The sequence below is a fragment of the Parasteatoda tepidariorum genome, chromosome 8 (genome assembly GCF_043381705.1).
Source record: "Parasteatoda tepidariorum isolate YZ-2023 chromosome 8, CAS_Ptep_4.0, whole genome shotgun sequence".
Classification (NCBI taxonomy): domain Eukaryota; kingdom Metazoa; phylum Arthropoda; class Arachnida; order Araneae; family Theridiidae; genus Parasteatoda; species Parasteatoda tepidariorum.
Window position 1 is genome coordinate 34433580 of NC_092211.1, and position 19714 is coordinate 34453293.

Sequence of the window (19714 nt, forward strand, 5' to 3'; positions counted from 1 at the left end):
TAAATAATAAAATTTAGAATGGAAATGGGGAATTGGAATGGGGAATTTTAAAGCTTGAGGTGAAAAAATATTTAATAAGTAAGTTTACTCATCAATAATAATAAGTAAATTTTATTATGCTTGACGAAACTTTTTCGATCTTTTGAATTTTTCGATTAATTTTCGTCATTTTCCAAAGTCTTCTTTGCTTTTTAACAATATCAATTTAGTTTTGCTTAAAAACAATGCAATTTCACTTTATCCTTTATTTTGTGTTATCAGTTACTATAACCTGAGTTCTAGTGACTTAGTTCCAGAACCTCAATTATCATTTAATAGAACCTCAACAGTAACTAGAACTATAAACTGCGAAAAAATGATTTCTTCTGAAAGAGTATGGTACCAATTTAACGAACTTCGCTCTTTATGGGAACACAAAAACTCTGTAATTTTTGCCAAAGAACTTTTTTAATAATTTTGGTGAACATTACAATATGGTTTTATAATGGGCTAAAAAATTAATAATTTTATCCTGATACCTTAGAGCTTTGTATTAAAATCATTTATTTGGTTAAATTTGCTTTTTAGTTTTATACCTTTTCACTAAGTGTAAGGTAATATGAACAGTCATTTTTATAATCTGAATTCTGTATAAACCATTAATATATAAACTAAAAACATTATTAAATGTATGGTTTACATACTGTATATTTTGGTTTACATTTTTTTACCTCAAATGCTATTACTATACAATAAGGTAATTTTGTACACATGTTGAATGTGTTGTGATTTGTGATAAATATTTCGCAATATTACTATTTCTTTAAAAACGTGACGTTAAGGTATGCAAAAGTATGATTTGTTAAAAATGTTGAATTAGTTTAAGATGCATTTATAGGATAATTTTCCAAGTTTCCCCATTATGTAATGTTAATCATTTTTTTGACTTGTTTTTAGTTACTTGCCAAGTTTATTGTTTACGTCAATGCAAATTTACAAAGTTATATAACTAACCTATTCAAAATGCAGTAAAGAAATTAAAAAGTTTTTTTATTAAAAAAGTATTATAGTATTGCAAGTGAATTGCCAGAATATGAAAGCAATGAAAAATAAATAGCAGTTTTGATAATGAAAGCACACAGATGGGTGCAACAGCGCAGACCAGACAAAGGTAAAAATCTCTGAAAGGAAAACATTTCGCTTTTTTTCCTCCAGTCCATAACAAAGTACAGAAAAAACTAAAAAAAATAGAAATTTGATAATTTTATAGTGATTAATTTATTTTAGAAATGAAAACTCAGTCAATAAGATCATTTTTTAATAATTTTTATTTTATAAATTTACATTAGTTTCACTCTTAATTAGTTTGTGAATTAGTTTAACTCCTTTCTACATTGAATAAGAAACAGTTCCTGAATAAACAGAAATTAACAAAAATCTTACTCATGAAAATAATCGAAAAATCGGCTTTTACCCCTTATGCAACGATTGAACTTTTATGACCCACTTATATTGTTTCCATATAGCATTAAAACGGAATAAAATATCCCATCTTTCTGTTCCTGTAATATGGTTTTCCACTTATAATTACTAGTTAGAACACTTAGCTATTTGAGTTTGAATAATTAATTTCTGATATTTTTTTAAGGGTGCCATTTTATGTTTTCTCAATTCTCAGCGTCCATCTTAATCAGTTTCGCAAGTAAGTTTTTCATTTTTTTTGTTTTATTAACATTTTCAGCTAGTTATTAAACAAAAGTTTAATAACTAATTTAGTAACAAAGTTATTAAATTTAGTATCTATTATCTGTCCCAAATTAAAAATTTTATGAAAAATCTGAAAATAGTAATAAATATTAAAAAATATAATATAGACTGTACTTAATTGGTCAAAAACGTTTCACACATTTTTGATAACTGATAATTTAATAATTTGGTAAATAAAGGGCAAATAATTTTATTTATGTTTTTTAAGTCTCAGTCTTACATGTTATATGTTCCCATTTTGAAACATAGAACAATGCAAGAATAATAAAGAAAATACAGAATCAGAAATTATTTTTTCTAGTTAAAATAATCAAGCGAATTATGTCTGAAATTTAGGCTTACATTTACTCATGCAGATAATTGTAAACGTCATAATATTTGTTAGATTTTTTTAACAAAAAGCAAAGAAAGTTTAAGGAAAATAGTTAATAGCTTAAGAGTTTTATTCAATTATAGAATACAAGTAAATATTTTCTATGGAATTGATAAGATTTAAAGTTTAAAATACAATGCTTGTTATAAATTTCATCTTAGATAAAGCTTCGCTAATGCTTATTTTGCTTTTGTTTTTTACTGTTTTAATCTAGCCTTAACTAGAAACTTTATTTTCGCATTTTTTTAAAATTATTATTCATCTGTCATTTTTTGCTGTATCCTGGGTTTCAAAATTAGGTACCAACATATATTAGATTCTTTTAAACAACATTGGTGTTTAAAATGAAACCAGAAACTGCATCATTTTAATTGCTACATTAATAATTAATAAAAGCCATATTAATACCTATATTCGAGTTACACTTTTGAAATAAAATTAACGGAAGAAAAACTTCAATTTATTCCTTTATTAGTTAAGACGTTTTGTAAATCTAATAAAATTAATCAAGAAATCATTTTATTTAAAACTGAAATAATAGCATCAACATTTTTCTGAGTATCGAAATTATTTGTTAAACTTTAGATAAAGAGCAGAAACTGAGAAACTTAATTGAAATTGCTTTTTCTTTTAAAAAAATTCTTTTCTTCCGATATGCTAAAGGTAGTTATTTGATAATTAAATTTCTGATAACGTCACTTCAGTTTTTATTATTTATTTTAAATATCTCTTAGAAAATAATCAATATCCAATTTCGAAAAAACTATAATATATTTCATTAAAATCTCAGCGGTAGTTAAATAACCTTCTTCTTTCAGATTTATGAATATTTTAAAGTAACAACAAGAAGTCAGATATTTTATTAACTACTTTTATTTTAAATTTGAAACTAAAATCTGATACAAAATTTTGTGTTCGGTATTCTATATTTTTTTTAACTTAGTGAAGTTTTTCAAGTTTTTCAGAAAGTTACAAAAGGAAATGTAATATTTCTTTTTGTAATGCATTTTTCTTAATAAAATAATATATTAGAAATATTTCAATAATTTATTGTTAAGTGAAAAAAATACATTTTCCTTTATAAATCCTTTATTTTTTCCTTTTGGAAGATAATGCTTAATGCATTATTTAAAATATTTATTTTTAAATTGTTTAAAAAAATTCTTAAGCTTAGAACATTATAAGATTTATATGATTAACATTCGATGTTTTAGAATAGTTATAAGATTAATATTCTTATCTTTTTAAGTGGTAGTCAATTCAGCAATTTTAATCTAAGTCTATTTAAGTAAATTACGGATTATTTTTAAACTGTTCTTCATCAAATTGCACTATAAAGTTATTAAGAGACCTATATTATAGATAGTGATAAAAATTGCAATTACTATTATGGTGCATAAATACTAGGATTAAAAAGATTAAAAGGAAAGTTTATGAATCTTTTAAAATATAGTAAAATTAACGAGAATTCAATAATTTAAATAACGGTTTTTTCCTACACTATAAAGGAAACAAAATCTATAAAAAAAAGTTTGTGTTCAGTATTCGGTGTTTTTGAATTTTTATAAAATGTTTTAACTAATTTAAGAAGAAAAACTTTATAGAAGTGAACATAATAAGAGTCCATTTTTCTTTTTGTAATGAATATTTCTGGATAAGAAAAATATTAAAGACAGAGACACTTTTTGGCAGTTTATTGATAAGAGAAAAAAAGAATTTTTTTTGTGAGTTCTTTATTTTTTTTATTTTTTAGATGATAATTTTTAATGCTATAATTAAAATTATATAATTTTCCATTGTCTGTAATATTATTTTTTCCTAAGTTTTAAAAGAATCATAAAATCAATCTTCTTTTCTTCTCAAGTAATGTAAAACTGTTTTTGCCTATCTCAGTCTGTGTAAGTAAAGTTTGAATTCCTTTTTAGCTATAAATTATAAAATTTCAATATACAGTTATCAAATGACCTATTTCTTTTCTTAATTAAGAAAAAATTGAGGTACTATTATAATATGATACACAAATAATGGGATGCCAAAATATAAATGTAAAGAAATAACAAATAATTCTGTCCTGTAATGTCTAGTCATTAAATTAAAAAAATCACAACTAGGGTACACTTGTTGGAACTAGGGTTGTTTTAAGAATTAATAGTAAAACAGGTGATGAAAAATATTTTAAATAATGCTACGTTAATTTTAGAAAAAAAAGCTACTATAATTCTTTTTAGAACAATCTTGCAAATTTTAACTTGTCAAACATTTTAACATATTCTGGAAGTTCCCAATAACTTCTTTCAAAAACAATCCGTGCACAAATTTCTTTTTAAAATTACGCCTAAATGTAACTAAAAAAAACTTATATTGCTTTAAAAAAATCAAGAAACTTAAACAAAAAGCTTGTTTTTATTTATTTGCATATTTAATTTTAAAAAACATATAGTTTCTTTGTGATGTTAAAAAGCATCGAAATTTTTTTCTAAATATGTATGATGAACATGTTCTACATAAAAAATTCCCAGATTTAAAATGCATTCTTTCAAATTTAGTTAGCATATTTTTTGTATAAATAAAGATTGTTTTAAAATAGGAAAGCGGTATCAAAGAATGCAGAATTTCAATCGTCATTTAAAGTACGTACTGTTACTTTAATGTTACTAACGCTTCAGTATTCGAACTATTTCCACCAATCTCAAACAAATTTACATGTTTAATAATCTGAAATAATATAGGATGTTGCACATAAAATATACAACATCCTTTATCAATCTTTTTTTTAAATTTAAGCTCAGTTCAAATTAGAAAACTGTAACAAATATGTAGTATTTGAAATAGTTACAGCATTTCAAAATATCTTTCAAATGTATAGAGTTACTGTTTAAAAAGTAGAAGCATCTTCCTGTTAGGAACTACTTATGAAATAACCAAACCAGATCTTTTAATATCTTTTAAAAGCCTCTTGCACAAATATTTTAAAATATTTTAATGCTAAAACGGAAGAAATATTGTGATGCTTTAACTATCTTTATCAGACAAAACTATTTGAGAGTTATGAGGTTTATATTAGTTAGTGCTAGACAGATCACAGATAAATTTTGTTCCACTTGACACAGAGCAGGCAATACCTTATAAATGTTTTTTATTTATTGATTGATTTTTTTTTAATGTTGGAAAATTATTATTCACTTTAGGCGTTTTAAATATTTGTAATAAAACAGTCTGTAATATATTCTGTTTTAATTATAAACTGATTTTAAGAATTTTTATTCAATCGAGTTAAAAAATATGAAATAAACATCTCTTTAAAATTATAATTCAAATTTCTATCAAAAAAAAAATGTTTGAAAATGTATTGAAAATGTACAAAAAAATGTACTGAAGCATAAATTACTCTTTTAATGGTGTGAGGGAAATAGCTAGGGTTGTAAATTTGTAAATATTATTTGTAAATGCATTTTTTACTCTGGTTTTATTTTCAACATTAAGCTTTATTTCAGTATCCTGCAAGATTCATGTAAACTGAACGAATTTTTACTTGATAAGCTATAAATAAATTGTGAAAAACAAAATTGAATACTGTTTAACGCCACCTCTCAACTTTATAACCACTTGGGTTTCATTTATAATCATATAAACCATGCATCTATAATTTTACATGTCTATTGCATCCACAGTTAGACTGATGATTTAATCTAAGAAATCCATCGAATTACTGAGATGCTGATTTTCCTGTTTCAACCACTGTTTGATCACGACCATCAAAAATTGTTATGAGAAAGATTTCAAGTCTGTTGATTATACAGGTTTTGAGCTGTAATAGGATGTGCGTGAATGCCTAAAAAAGCAGTTTCCGAGATCGATAAATTTTGATGTTAAATATGAGTATCAATAACATACTTGTGATAGAAATATTGACTAAAAGGCAGCAACTTTTCTACAAAAATGTCAAATTGAACATGTTATTTTATGTTAGCAGTCAACTCGATGAAATATCGGGTGCAAATGATTATAAGTAAAATCCTTCGAAGCCTTGACCCATCTCTGACTTTTCATGACTTTTGCCGATGTGACTAAAGTTATTTCTGGCGAATAATAGTAATTGTTGCTAACTTAAAGAATATGCAATTAAAAACGTCATACCTTTAGCATTATATTTTAGGTTAAATATTTACAAAAATAGAGTTTCGAGAAAAATTTAAAGTTATTAAAGATTTATGTGTTTTATATTATTTGATTTTGTAAGTACAGTAATGTTTTAATGTATATAATACGTTAAGAAAAACATAGTGTGAAATGCATTTTTTTCACTAAATGTTTGCTAGAAGATTTAAGCTATCATCAAGTAATGTATTTCATTACTCTCGTAGCTTGTAAGGAAAAAAAGAATCTAAATTCACGAATTTAACATTAGCTTAGAATCTAGCCATTAAAAAGTAAAATCAAAGTTTTCTTCCAAAAAAATTAAGGTTTTCAACTTTTCATTTGTAGTTATAAATTTAAAGCAATATGTGGTCGGGAAATATAATGTCCCACTCCTTATAATTTGAAAAGTTACATGAACACAAGCACTTATAAGTTTTTGTTGATTAACGAAGCTGAACATATTCAATGAATTTAATCAAATATAAAAGCAATTTTTTTTTAACTAAGCTTAAAGTGTTGTACTATTTCTGGAATTGTTATACATAAACATCCATCACGGTTAGCATGAACTTTTATTTAAATTTTATTTTTTTTCAATAATCAAAAGAGCAATTTTTGATGATAAAAAACATAAAAATATGTGTATTTCTCATTGGAGAAATTTGAGATATGAACAGAATTAATAATTAAAAACTACACATGTTTACATTTATCTATTTAAATTTAATCTATTAAGTTTAGTCTATTCAGATTTACTAAATGATTTAATAAGAATTATTAAATATTTTATTTAATATTTGATAATTCTTATAATAATTTTAAATAATTTTATAAATTTCCATTATATAAATAAATTTAAGTCTTAGTTTTTTGCAATAACAAATTTTATGCACTTGAAATTTCTTATGGAAATAATGAAACTGATTCTTTACTTAAAAACGTCCATTTGTAGTTGTTTTTTAATCATTTTAATTACGTATTTAATTTTTTGTTTATTTTTTTTCCTTTGAACTAAACTTTATATTTTTCTCTGTAAATACTGTGGCTGGGTGCAAAGTTGGTTTGTCGTCGGCCTTCTGACCCCAAGTCTGCGGGTTCGATCCCCGGCCCAGACACCGGATTTTCGGGATGCAGAAAATCCTCAGCGGCCATGTCGTATGATTATGCAGCATGTAAAAGATCCCTGGAGTGCCTTATTGGATCTTGGCATTTCCGGAAAAATTAAATTCCTAGTGAACTTTAGCATCCAAATAGAGCCTGGATGCTGCCATCTAGTGTGGCAAAAACTAGACGTCCAAATTAACATGACCAACAGTATCTCACCCATTGTGGTGGTCCTGAAAGAGTGGATGCCACGGCCTCTAGAGAACGCAATAGGTCTGCTCATGTGTGCGCACTTGTGCAGTTCATTGGAAATTAAAAAAAATAAAAAAATCTCTGTAAATACTTTACACCTTCAAATTATTATACAAATTTTGAATTTCAAAGGAAATGTTTATAAAATTTTGTCATTTTCATTCAAACTCTTTTTCTTTGAAATGCATGGACATAAGATATTTTCAAATCTACATTTATATCTACTATTTTTAATGCATGTATTTGTTTTTTAGCAATATTTGCCCTGAGGGAAAAAAATGGTCTCAGCTACCAGAATATAGTAATTATTTTCGTAAAATTGCAATAAAATATGATTTTATAAAATGTGATAAACTGGGATAATTTTTTCATGAGCATGCCATAAAAACCATTTTTTGGGTTTTATTTAATTTTCTTTTTCGTATTTCTTACTGAATGTGTGGTAATGAGTATTATAATATTGAAAACCTGATTTTCTGATTAACCGTTACCATATGTCAATAAAAGTTCCTACTTAATAATTTAAATAGCTCACAATATGGTTTTATTACCAGAATTATGTAATTTTTTTACCAAAAGTTTCATGACCATACAGTACGATAATTTAACCTTTTTCAAGTGTACTTACGTTCAACAACTAAACTGAAAGATTCCTCTTAGAATAACAGAATGAATAAAATAAATTGTGCAAATAATTCATAACTATTGTAGTGTGCTGATGCTCCTATAAAACAGTATTTTCTTTTTTTTTCCTACAATTATTTCATAGTAAAAAGTTAGATCAGGGGTAGTCATATAATAATTGCATAAATAACATGCATTTTCCCCTTTAAAAATTTTATTAAATTCTTTTAAAACTAAAAGGGTTAAACTTTGCCGGCAAAGTACAGTAAGTACAGTTAGTGCACAATTATTATTTTATTGTCGTTTCTTTTTCTGATTTTTTGGTAGAAAAAACATTTTTATCGATTAATCAGTAGTTTTGTTCCATTATTGTCCAAATAAAAAGACCCGGGAGTTTATAAATTTTTTATAAGCGCTTTTTATGATAAATTTGTTAATAACTAAAGATTTATGATTATTATAAATTTCGTATCAATTAATACTTACACGAGATATAAATCACAGAAATGACAACACTTAATGCAAGTCTTAATCCCATTTTTCAAGCAGAAATGAAACGTCAAAACTATAAGAGAACTAAAATTCAATCACACACGCGCGAAAGCGCACCAGCTGACCATGAGACAATAAATAGTGCTCTGAAATGTTTCCCGCGCCTCTCTCGGACTAGAGTCCCACGAATCAGTTGCTTTCATCCTTACTCTAGTACATCTTTTCCACTGCCCCCTAGCGGAAAAAGTGTTCGCCGTTTGTCATCGTAATCGTTATCCAATGCTGAACTTCTGACATGTCAGGAGTTTTGTTTGAGTGCCTTAAAAGTTTTCTGGTAATGACCAATACTATTTTAGAGGAGAATGTTGGGAAAGAAAATAATTAGAGAAAAGGTTTCTGGAGAATTCAAAATTAAATGTAACGATAAATAACTTTATCCACCTTTAGAAGAATTATAGAAGTATTTTAGATAAGAATTTGATAGAATTAATCGTCGGCATTTCTAAAGATTGTTTATAAGGCATTAAATTTATTTAACGCATTAGCTGTTAATTATTCTACTTTTATGTTTAAAATAGATGTCCAGATTTCTTTAATGTAAGTGAACTAACATAATGTTCCCCAACCCCCGGTCCGAGGACCCGTACCGGTCCGTGGATCAAATGGTACCGGGGGGGGCCCTTTACACTGAAACTGAATTTAAATTCCTAGGTTTAAACCCCAAATTAAAAATATCTGCGTTCCATTAAAATTTTATTTATTTAAAAAAAAAAGCCCCCGAAAGTAGTGACATAAATTTTTTAATGTTTATAATGTATCATTGTCTCCGATTACCCCCAGATGGAATCGTCTCATTGCAAAGAAACAAGCTCAGGGTTCTCATTCACTTAACGTTCGAGTAAGTTTAAATGTTAAATCACTTTATATTTATTTTTTGGTGTAACTGTATTTTATTTAGAAGGCATGTTTAAATACAATTAAATTAAAAAATCAAAATAATCTAACATATAAACAATCAATGCTCCCCCCCTAGCGGGTCGCGATAAAATTATCAAACGTTGACAGGTCCGCTGTGAAAGGTTGGGGAACACTGAACTAACGGATTCCTTCAGTCAAAATATCCAACCAGATCTTGCAATGGATTTTAAAGATTTCAACTTTCATTTGAGAATATTTATAACTATTTTCTATTTACTTTCTTATCATCATAAATTTTGAATGAATAAATTATATTTCAAAACACATTTTTTTCCAAATTACTATTTTTCTCTATAATTTGTATTTTGAACGTAAAGACTTAAAATCAAAACAGACATTTCAAAAAATGGACAAGTCAATGTTGCTTTGACATTAAAAAATAAAAAGTATTCTTTAACAAATAATATATTTTCCTTTCGGAAAATAGATTTTAAAAAATATTACATAACAGTGTTAGTTTTTAGCAGGGTAGTAAATTTTTCGATAACTAACCATTTTATCAGGTTTTTGACAAGTGTCAAAAACCCAAAATTTCACTGAAAGGAAAATTATAAGCTACTACAAACGAGAAGTATTTATAAATTAACATATTTATAAAATTATTAATGATCAACCAATTATGTTCAAAATTTATTTTGAAATTAAACTCAGCTTTTGACAATTACTATCAGAAACACAAATTTCTGCGTTGAAAATATTAAATAATTATAAATATAAATGTGTATAATTTAAATTTATTCAATCTGGGGAATTAAAATTAAAAATATCAATTGATTGCCGCAAAACATTATTCAAGACATAAAATCATTTAATATGCTTTTGAAAATTTTAATTTAGGTAAAAAATAATTTTAAAAGATAGTGCCCAATAATATACCAAAAAAAGGCAGATTATTTCATGTTTTCATCGTTTTTTGCTGTTACTAGTTTAAAACGTCTCGTGAATTTCAAAACACTGTTGTACATGTCAAATTTTATAATTTCTTAAACCATGGTAAATTCCAGTAGAAATATGTATTACAGCATTAAAGGTATCAAAGTTTTGACTGACTGCTTTTTTGACTAAGATTTTCATATAATACCAGATTCAAAAAGTATTAGCCCGCTGAAAGACATGTATATTTATTCAGTACAAATTTGTTTCTGTGCCTCATTTTATTACTTAAAATATCATCTAATCTAATTAATCACATATTTAAGGGTCTACCCTCCGAGTCATTAAGATAGTATACTAGTTCCTGAAAATCAAATTAAATGATCAGTTATCTATCTGCACCCCTTTTCATTTCCCACAGTGAACATACAATCACTTGTACTTTATGCTTTAATAGTCGAAGTACATGTAATGTTAAGCATTAGTTACTATTTAGCCAAATATAATGTAATTTTTTTGTTGATCAAAATAAAGTTTTATGAAATTATAAAAGAATTTCTTAATCATAAACATCTTACAACTGTTAATTTGCAATATAAATGAAAATCTTTTTTCTTAAATTATCCTACATGGATATCCTTCTTAAATTATCCTTCATGTTTAATTATTACGTAATTTACCAAGCAAATTTAGAAAATATAAGGGTTTGACAAAAATATGAAGAAAATCTTTTATACTACCTCTGTATAAGTAATCTCTCCTTTAGCAGCTAATGTTTTCAAAGATTTTACTTAGCAAACTGCTTGCACAGTTATTATTATTATACTTTAAGCTTTTAGAAATGCCCGTCGCACACATATAAAATTTTGATTGAACACAATGATGAGAAGAAGTTAACATTTTATTTTTAACTTTAATATCAGTAATTTGGGAAGCAAGGTATAGGGTTGCAATATTTACATAAGGAGCAATATTTAAAAATATTATATATTTATATTTTAAATTATAATGGTATTAAAAAAGAAGAAAAGCTTTTAACCTCATATTCTCATTTTGGCCGAAACAAAATTTTCAATGGTAAAAGAACATCTTTTCTAAAAGCTGAATCTCTTTCAGATTATGCCAGCAATTTTGCCACGCAAAACTTTCCAAAGGATTTGCTGCTAAAAGAAAATTTTTTAACATAGACGTGATTTTATATTCTTGCCCAACACATTGTACATTATAATCTTTAAAAAAAATTAGGATCATTCTTCATTAATAAAAGCCTTCTGATTAATACAACGATTTTTAATTTCATCAAATTGTATTTTCGTCTCTTAATAGTGTGTTCCAAACGTACACATACTTTTAGAACTTAAGCATCTGCAGGCTGTAATGTGAGGAATAAAGAATATCTAAGTCATTATGAAAACAGCATCGGAAAATAGCATTCCAAACAAAGATTTTAAAGGCTAAAGAAACGAAACGAGAATAAAGCACAACTGAAAGTACAGAAATGAACATACTATAATTTTGGTTCGCTAAACAAGAACCTTCCTATATGTCTTTCAGGATCTTAAAAATTTGTTCAAATAGTTTTCTCCTCAGTGAATATCTCATTTACCTAAAAGCTATCGCTGTACACCACGGTTTTCCTACTAGTATTATTGATTCCATCAATAGAAAATTACTCTTTCGATCCAGCAAACTCTTTAACTCGAACTTTAACAATTTGATTCTTTTATCTAATCATTCGAAAATCCTAAGTAGATTTTCAATAAATTTGACTTTAAAAATCGTTATTTCTCCTCTAAATAAACTAAATTTCACCCACCTTAAAGACAGTATTGCTGACAGTAAAAGCTGAGGCATGTAAATTATAAAACGCCATAAAATATTTACATAGAATTAAAGTAGACATGTTTTTATGTTTTTGCCCAACACTTTGTACATTATATTCTTTGAAAACCTTTTTGGATCATTCTTCATTAATAAAACTCTTCTCATTAAAACAACGATTTTTATTTTCATCGACTAACATTTTCGTCTTTTCATAGTGTGTAATAAATTCCGAACTGTTTTTTTATAGAGTGATATAAAGTTGAACATGATAACAATTCTAGGGCATCCAAGTGGCTTTTGAACTATAAAAGAGGTGTGAGTCCTACAATAAATATTCTCAACAGTGTAAAAAAAATCAGGCCTTACAAGCTTCCTGTTAGGTGTGAATGATTGTTTTTTCACACGCATATATGATTAAAGACACGTTATTAAGTATTAGTGTAATTGAGTCATAAATGTCTACTTGGCTTTTTTCCAAATGTAGAACTAAAAATTATTTTTAGGAACTATGTATTAGAGAAAAGACCTTGTGAAATGCTTTTAATGCTATCCCATTTTCGAACTTTAAATAAGAATACTTTATTGCATTGTCTAATCGTTTCTTAGAAAATATAATGTTTTTATTTCCAAGAGATCGAATCTTGCAGAAGTTTAATTTCTGATTTAAAAGATGCTTTTGAAATTTATTATCACTCTTATTATTAAGTGATATTTACAATACGAAAATATTAGAAGTAATAGTAATAAATTAATCAAATTATCTAATTAGAAATTCAATCGCTTGAGAGCAATATTTAATTACCTTAATAAATAATAATAGTAAACCAAGTATAATTAGTATTTTTGACATTGATTTTTTTGTGAGAAGTAGTAGTTTTGATCAAATAAATGAGAAATTATTCATTAATATTTGCTATTTTATTAAAAAATAGAATGATTTTGATGACAATGATGATCAAATAATTTCGGTGATATAATTTCTATCTCTAATTAAAAAGTAAACTACATACTAAAAAAGCCAAATTAATGAATAAATGGTATTAATCGTTAGAAGAAGCGCAAAAAACTGCCGTACTATTATCAAAGGCACTGATGCTTAATCGAATTTGGTAATATCCGCAAGGTTGCCACAGAAAAAAAATGAACAAAATAGTTGCTTCTAGTAGCCTAAAGCATAAAAGTAGTCTCCTAAAATTATGAAAGTAGTTGCCTAAATAAAAACAAAAAATTTTCAATAATATTACAAAAATTTTATTAAATGACTTCATTGTAATATACCATGATCCATTTAGTCGTTGATGGTCAATATGATAATTTTTAAATAAACGTTAGTGTTCTAGCACTAAATTTTTATATAAAAAATTAGTATATTTGCAGGAAACTAAATACTTTTAAATACTAGAATTAATTCAAAAAAATAATATTTTTTTAAAAAAAAGCATACTCTTTCTAAAAATTTTTCCCTTTTATCAATAACTGATTTAGCAAATATATATATACTGAAAAGTTATTACTAAAATTCGAAATTCACGCATCATAATATCGTATTAAAAATAGGTTTCTTTAAAATCATCAGAACTTCGTAGCAATAACTGTTGAAAAGGCTATTGAGAAACGAAATAGATTCGCAATGTGCAAATTGAGTTCATTAAAAAGTGATAACTCAAATTTGCAATTCAATTTTTTTTTTATTTTTTAAGAAAAAAAAATCATTATGTTCAGAAGCTACCGCGGGCTACAGGTTGTTAACCCATTTTATGCATAAAAAAAACATCGCTAGAAGCACAGAAAAGTCTCCCAATAGTCCCCTTTTCTTTAAAATTGTTGCTTTTTTAGATTTTTCAAGCAAAAAAAGTTGCTATAGTTGCCTCAGGTCGAAAATAGCTGCAAACAGTCGCATTTTGGTCGCCTGTGGCAACCCTGTATGCGATACTGGCATTATGGTAATTTATGCAGTTTTAATGGGTATTAAATATACTACTATGGAGACTAAGTATTTTATGAGTAAATTTGGTGCAGATTAAGACTGTACCAGAAATATACATTTTTAATGTTGATATTGCATAAAGAGGCTTATTACGAGCATTCGAAGATTACAGGAGAATTTTTTTTTTTTTGGGGGGGGGGGTAAATTTGAAATATGTAATAATATACATTTAATAAATTACTATACATATAATAATAATACATTAAAAAAAGTATTACCAAGTACATTTAATCTTTATTTTGATGCAATGAGCAATTAAAAATTTGCTTCGCTAAATATAATAACGTATAGACACAGGGAAAGGCAATGAATAATAATAAATAAAAAGTTGTTGGAATTATTTTACCATTCATAATTGTGTCTGTATTTATCTTTCTGTTTCGTGCATGATTTCGTAGTGTTCAGTACTGATTTTGATTTGTTGATTTTTTTCTTAACCCAGTACAACGAAGGCGCATTCAATTAGTACCATTCCTTTTCGACGAAGGCCAATGAGCCGTACAAGTCAAAATGCTCTTCAGAAGAGTTTTTCATTACTTTTTAATATTCTGTTAAATAAACTACAGCATCTGTATGTGTTATTACTGCATATCGTTAAAAACTTCACTTATCAGAAAAAAAAGTTAACCTTTTCCACTCAGTTTACTTTTTTAGGCTTAATTCTCCAACCTTCTGTAAATTCCTCAACTGATCCACTCTTAATTAAAACAATAACAATATATAAGAACAAACCTTAATTAGAAATAGAACTTCTCATTCATGATCGCTAAAGAGTGTTGAACGATGCTATTCAAAAGCGCTTCCAAAAGTATCTTTTATCACATATGCCAGTGTTCTCCCTAAGCGTTTTTAGATGAGCGGAAGAGCGGACTTTTAATCCCCATAAATGCGCCCTTCTTGCCTTTTTTTGTAAAAAATAAGCCGCAATCCCTTAAAAATACTGATTTATTATTTTTTCCGGAAAACTTTATTTTCTTATCAGCCTGTTTTAATGAGAACTTTTCTGAGAATGTCAACTTTTGATTTATTTAGTTATTGATAATCATTTAACTTTAATTTTTAGCTTCATTTATAGTTATACAGTTAAAATCCGTAGGATATTCGGCCCCAGATATATTCACGCAAGCTTTTTTCCTATCATTAATTTTGATTAAAATATTCAAAGATATTGTAATACTAGAAGAGATTTTTAATCAAGTTTGGATTTCTTTAGAAAAAAGTACATTTTTTTTCCAAGACACTGAAAAAAGCAGACAGTAACTAAAATTTAAAAACAACCAATGCAAATGTTTAACAATAAGTATCAGCTTAAATTTAAACACATAAAATTTTATATAGTAAAAAAAAAATTTAAAATTTTCTTTCACATTTATTCGTTAAAAAAATATTTTTTCTCATTTTACTTTCAGACGAAATATAAAAATCTATTTAAACTATTATAATGTTTATTTTTGAATAGTTAATGTTTTATTTTTCTAAATAAATATAAATCTGTACTCTTACATCTAGATAAATTATGTGTACTTATATTATTTTTAGTTTGTAAACTCTATTTCAAAAAAAAATCATTGTTTAGATAATACTGGAAAGATTATTTTTTTTCAATTAAACTAAATTAATAATATAGGATAAATAATTATTTTTAATTATTTTTACAGATATTTACTTTGTTTGGATTATTTTCTATTGGTTAAATTTTTATTAGTTTCTTTTTTCGGTGGGATGGGAGTATTAATGAATATTTTAGTGATTTTATATTTTACTATTATTTTTTTAAATTCATTTCGTTTAAAAATGCACCATTAAATATTTATTTTTTCATAATTTAAGGTTTAAAATATAAAAATAGCAAAAAAACTATTGTTTATCAATTTATCTTTTTTTTAGTTTACTTTTTAGAAGAAAATTTATACCCAGAAATCTTGAAGCGTGCCTTAAATATTTTTTAAAAGCTTCAAATTTTCTCTGAATTACTTTGTGAAATATGGGTCAAACTTAGTTATTATATATTCTTACACATTTTGATAAAATTTATTGGTGGCATTTCAAAACTTAAAATGCCTCTTTGTAGGAGGATGTACTATGCTCTTTTTCTTTCTTAGGGAGAACTCTGTATATGGTTTAAGAACTTTGATAACTTACACTAACGCAATAGCATGCTTAGCATAGCATGAAGAAAATTTATACATAGAGATTGTTTTGTAGCTTGCCTTAATTATTTTTCAAAAGCTCCAAATTTTCTGTGAATTACTTTATGAAATATACACAAGTAGTATAAGAGTTTAATTTAAAAATTGAGGGTCAAACTTAGGTATTATATAATCTTACATATTTTGATAAATATTAATGTCCCGCAGTAAAGAAAGATATGGTTCCCAGTCGAACACCGACTTCAAGCATCACTGGCTGCGGTCAGCAAGTGGGTGGATGACCACTTTGATCAGCCTACATAAGGACCAAGTGTGGGTGGTATTGCTCCTCGTCAAACTGTTCTACCGTGAAGTACTCGAATTCTCGCACATGTTGTCGGGCTACCAAAGCAGAGGAGCCATCCCCTTTGCTGAGTATCAGAATTGCGATGGCATCTTTTCAGATCATCCTCAGAGATGTTTCCCAGACTGTCGTTAATAGCTTTCTGTGAAACTCTAATGCGACGCAAATTGCGGTGAATTTGTGCAACGAGGGGTGACTTTGTGCAAACTGACATTATTTCAATTCCTGAGTCGTGCCATCTAGTGGTATTTTTTTAAGCTCGGTACCAACTGATTTGAGTTGTCAACATAACGAACTAATGGTTTAGCAAGAACTGGCAATTAAAACATCATCGTTCTTTCAAAATTGTAAGCTCAAGTTACAAACAGTTTCAGACTTTTTAACGTCACAAAATCGGAAGCCAGAAAGTCTGCTCTTTTGAAGAAGTTCTACTTATCCTGGCCAGGAAGGTAGGTAATACTTTAAAAGTCTTATCAATTGAGATAACAAATCATGCATACTTTTTTTGTTTTTAATTATTATAATGTTAGTTATTTAATAATTAACAGTTTGCACAAAGTTACCCCATCTGACGGTACCCACAATAAAGTACCTACCTGAGCCTTTTTTTTTATTCCTAGGGAGAACTCTGTACATGCTTTGAAAAATTTGCTTACTCACACTACAGCAATAGCATGCTTAATGGTTATATATTGTAAAAAACGTACCAAAAGAGTAAGGGTTATTTTACCTATTAATTCTTCTCTATCCAAATAAATATTTCAACCATCAGTAAATACCATATGATATCGCATAACTGACCCCTCTCCAATTAAAGCAATAACCATGTATATGGACTAACCCTTAATTTAGAAATAGAGCTTTTTATTCCTTATCGATAAAGAATGTTGAACAATACTACTCAAAATCCTCTAAAAGTAACTTTTATCATATATGCTTTTCAATCTTCGGTCACTACAGCTATAGCATGTTTTATCGCTATATATTGTAAAAAACGTCACTTGTCAAAAAAGTAAGGAGTCCGTTTCTACTTATTTCTGAAAATCTCCAATAAATCAAGTTAAAGTTTGAGACTTTTCAAATAAGATTGACTTCTTTCCTATACCACGTCATTTATGACTTAAAAATGGGTGCGGTGCTTAACTATGGAAGATATTTTTTGCTTCCATTTCTTTTGGAGATAAAACAAGGTGTGGTCTTTCATAAGTTCAAAAGGAGTTACCATTCAAATTATTTGGTAACTTTCTTGTTAATATCTCTAACATGTCGATAATGAAGCAACAAATTGCTAAGTAAGAACTGTTATTGGACTTTTTTTCTTATTTGGAATATTTTCGACATTATTAAAGAACATATCATGAATAATTTATATTTAACACAAAAATATTTTTGATAGAAAGTAATAAAAAATATTGATTTTTTTTTCAATGGAAAGTTTTTTCCTCTATTTAACGAGTAGATGCATGCTTTTTTTTTTATCATTTTCTTTTTAATGATTATGTTTTATTATATGCAAAACCTTTCATATAACCATGCGTGATAGACGCAGTTGGAGAAAAGGCAATATTAATATAATATTTATCCTGGAGATAATAAATAGCACTTGTTTAAGAATAGTGATAAAACATTGTAGGGAATTATCACTATCCATTCGTCTAATTATTCTATTGTCTAAAACGTGAAGATAAACAAATATAATGAAGAATAAAATCTGAATATTACTAAATAAGTTTTCTTTTCGTAAGTATGTGAATTTCCAAAGTGAAGAGAAATCTTCATTTCTATGTATATGTGAATTATTAAATACATAGATTTTGAAAAGAGTCCGGACGATGTGACTGCAGGCCTGAACCCCACGGGACATCTCCGTCCGCTAAGAAATCAAAAATTCAAGTGTGATGTATATTTTGAAATAGTTTTTGCCAAGGGAATTTAAGGAATCCACATATTGCCTATTAATTGATTAAATTTATTGCTAAAGAACTTTTTCTCAGCCTAACTCATACAAATGTATTGTCGGAGGAGAGAGTGTGCGAGATTATAGAAGCTATTGATGAAATCATAACATTTGCAACCATATAACGGTTTTCCAATTCTACGCTATTGTTTTATCTACATGTAGAGGGATACTCTAAAAATATATTTCATTCTGCACTTAATTTAAGGTTGTGATATTAATGATTTTTATTCATTAAAAATGATTTAATAAGATAATAATTTAGTTTTTAAATGTTAAGAAATATGTTATGCAGATATCAGCATGACGATTTATATATCTACTCCAACATTTTTTTTTGTGCGATGGATGGGGTAGCATACAAAAGTAGTTATAGCCTCTCGATTAGCTATAAAAATAGTTTTCACAACACAATTAAAAAAAAATTTATGCGATAGATAGGGGCATAAAAAAAGTCTCAAGTAGAGTCACCAAGAGCTGTGGATCCTTCACCTTCTGCTATTCATTTTAAAAAAGTAGTCTTTGCTCCTAAGGAAATTACCTTTTACTTCTCTGTTTTTACCCTTATTCATTTCAGGGGATTATGTCTTAAAAATAAAATAAAAATCATAAAAAATTAAGTCTAAATACAAAAAAATAATAAATTTAATTTCTATTTTCACTTTGAAATTAATCTCATCTTAATCGTCCAGGAACGTGAAAGCACTTTGATGGATGTCAACTAATATTGGATTTAAAAATTCAAACACGTATACCATTTTTTTTACGAAATCACCTTATTTAGCGATTTGTCACTTGCGCCGATGAGAAAAAAAATAAAAAAAGTTAACTTCTACCTACTCGTTAAAAAAAATAAAGCAAAGCATGAGAC

The 19714-nt window shown here is 26.9% G+C and overlaps 1 protein-coding gene across 1 annotated transcript in view; it reads right to left on the reverse strand.

Moving 5' to 3' along the window:
- The window catches only part of LOC107441526 (cell adhesion molecule Dscam1), a 406695-nt gene extending 397773 nt beyond the window's left edge, over positions 1 to 8922 (reverse strand). The window contains exon 1 of the mRNA XM_043043535.2: positions 8726 to 8922. Coding sequence (XP_042899469.2) covers positions 8726 to 8777 — 52 coding nt within the window. The 5' untranslated portion in view covers positions 8778 to 8922. The remainder of the gene's footprint in view (positions 1 to 8725) is intronic.
- Between the last annotated feature and the right edge of the window lie 10792 nt (positions 8923 to 19714).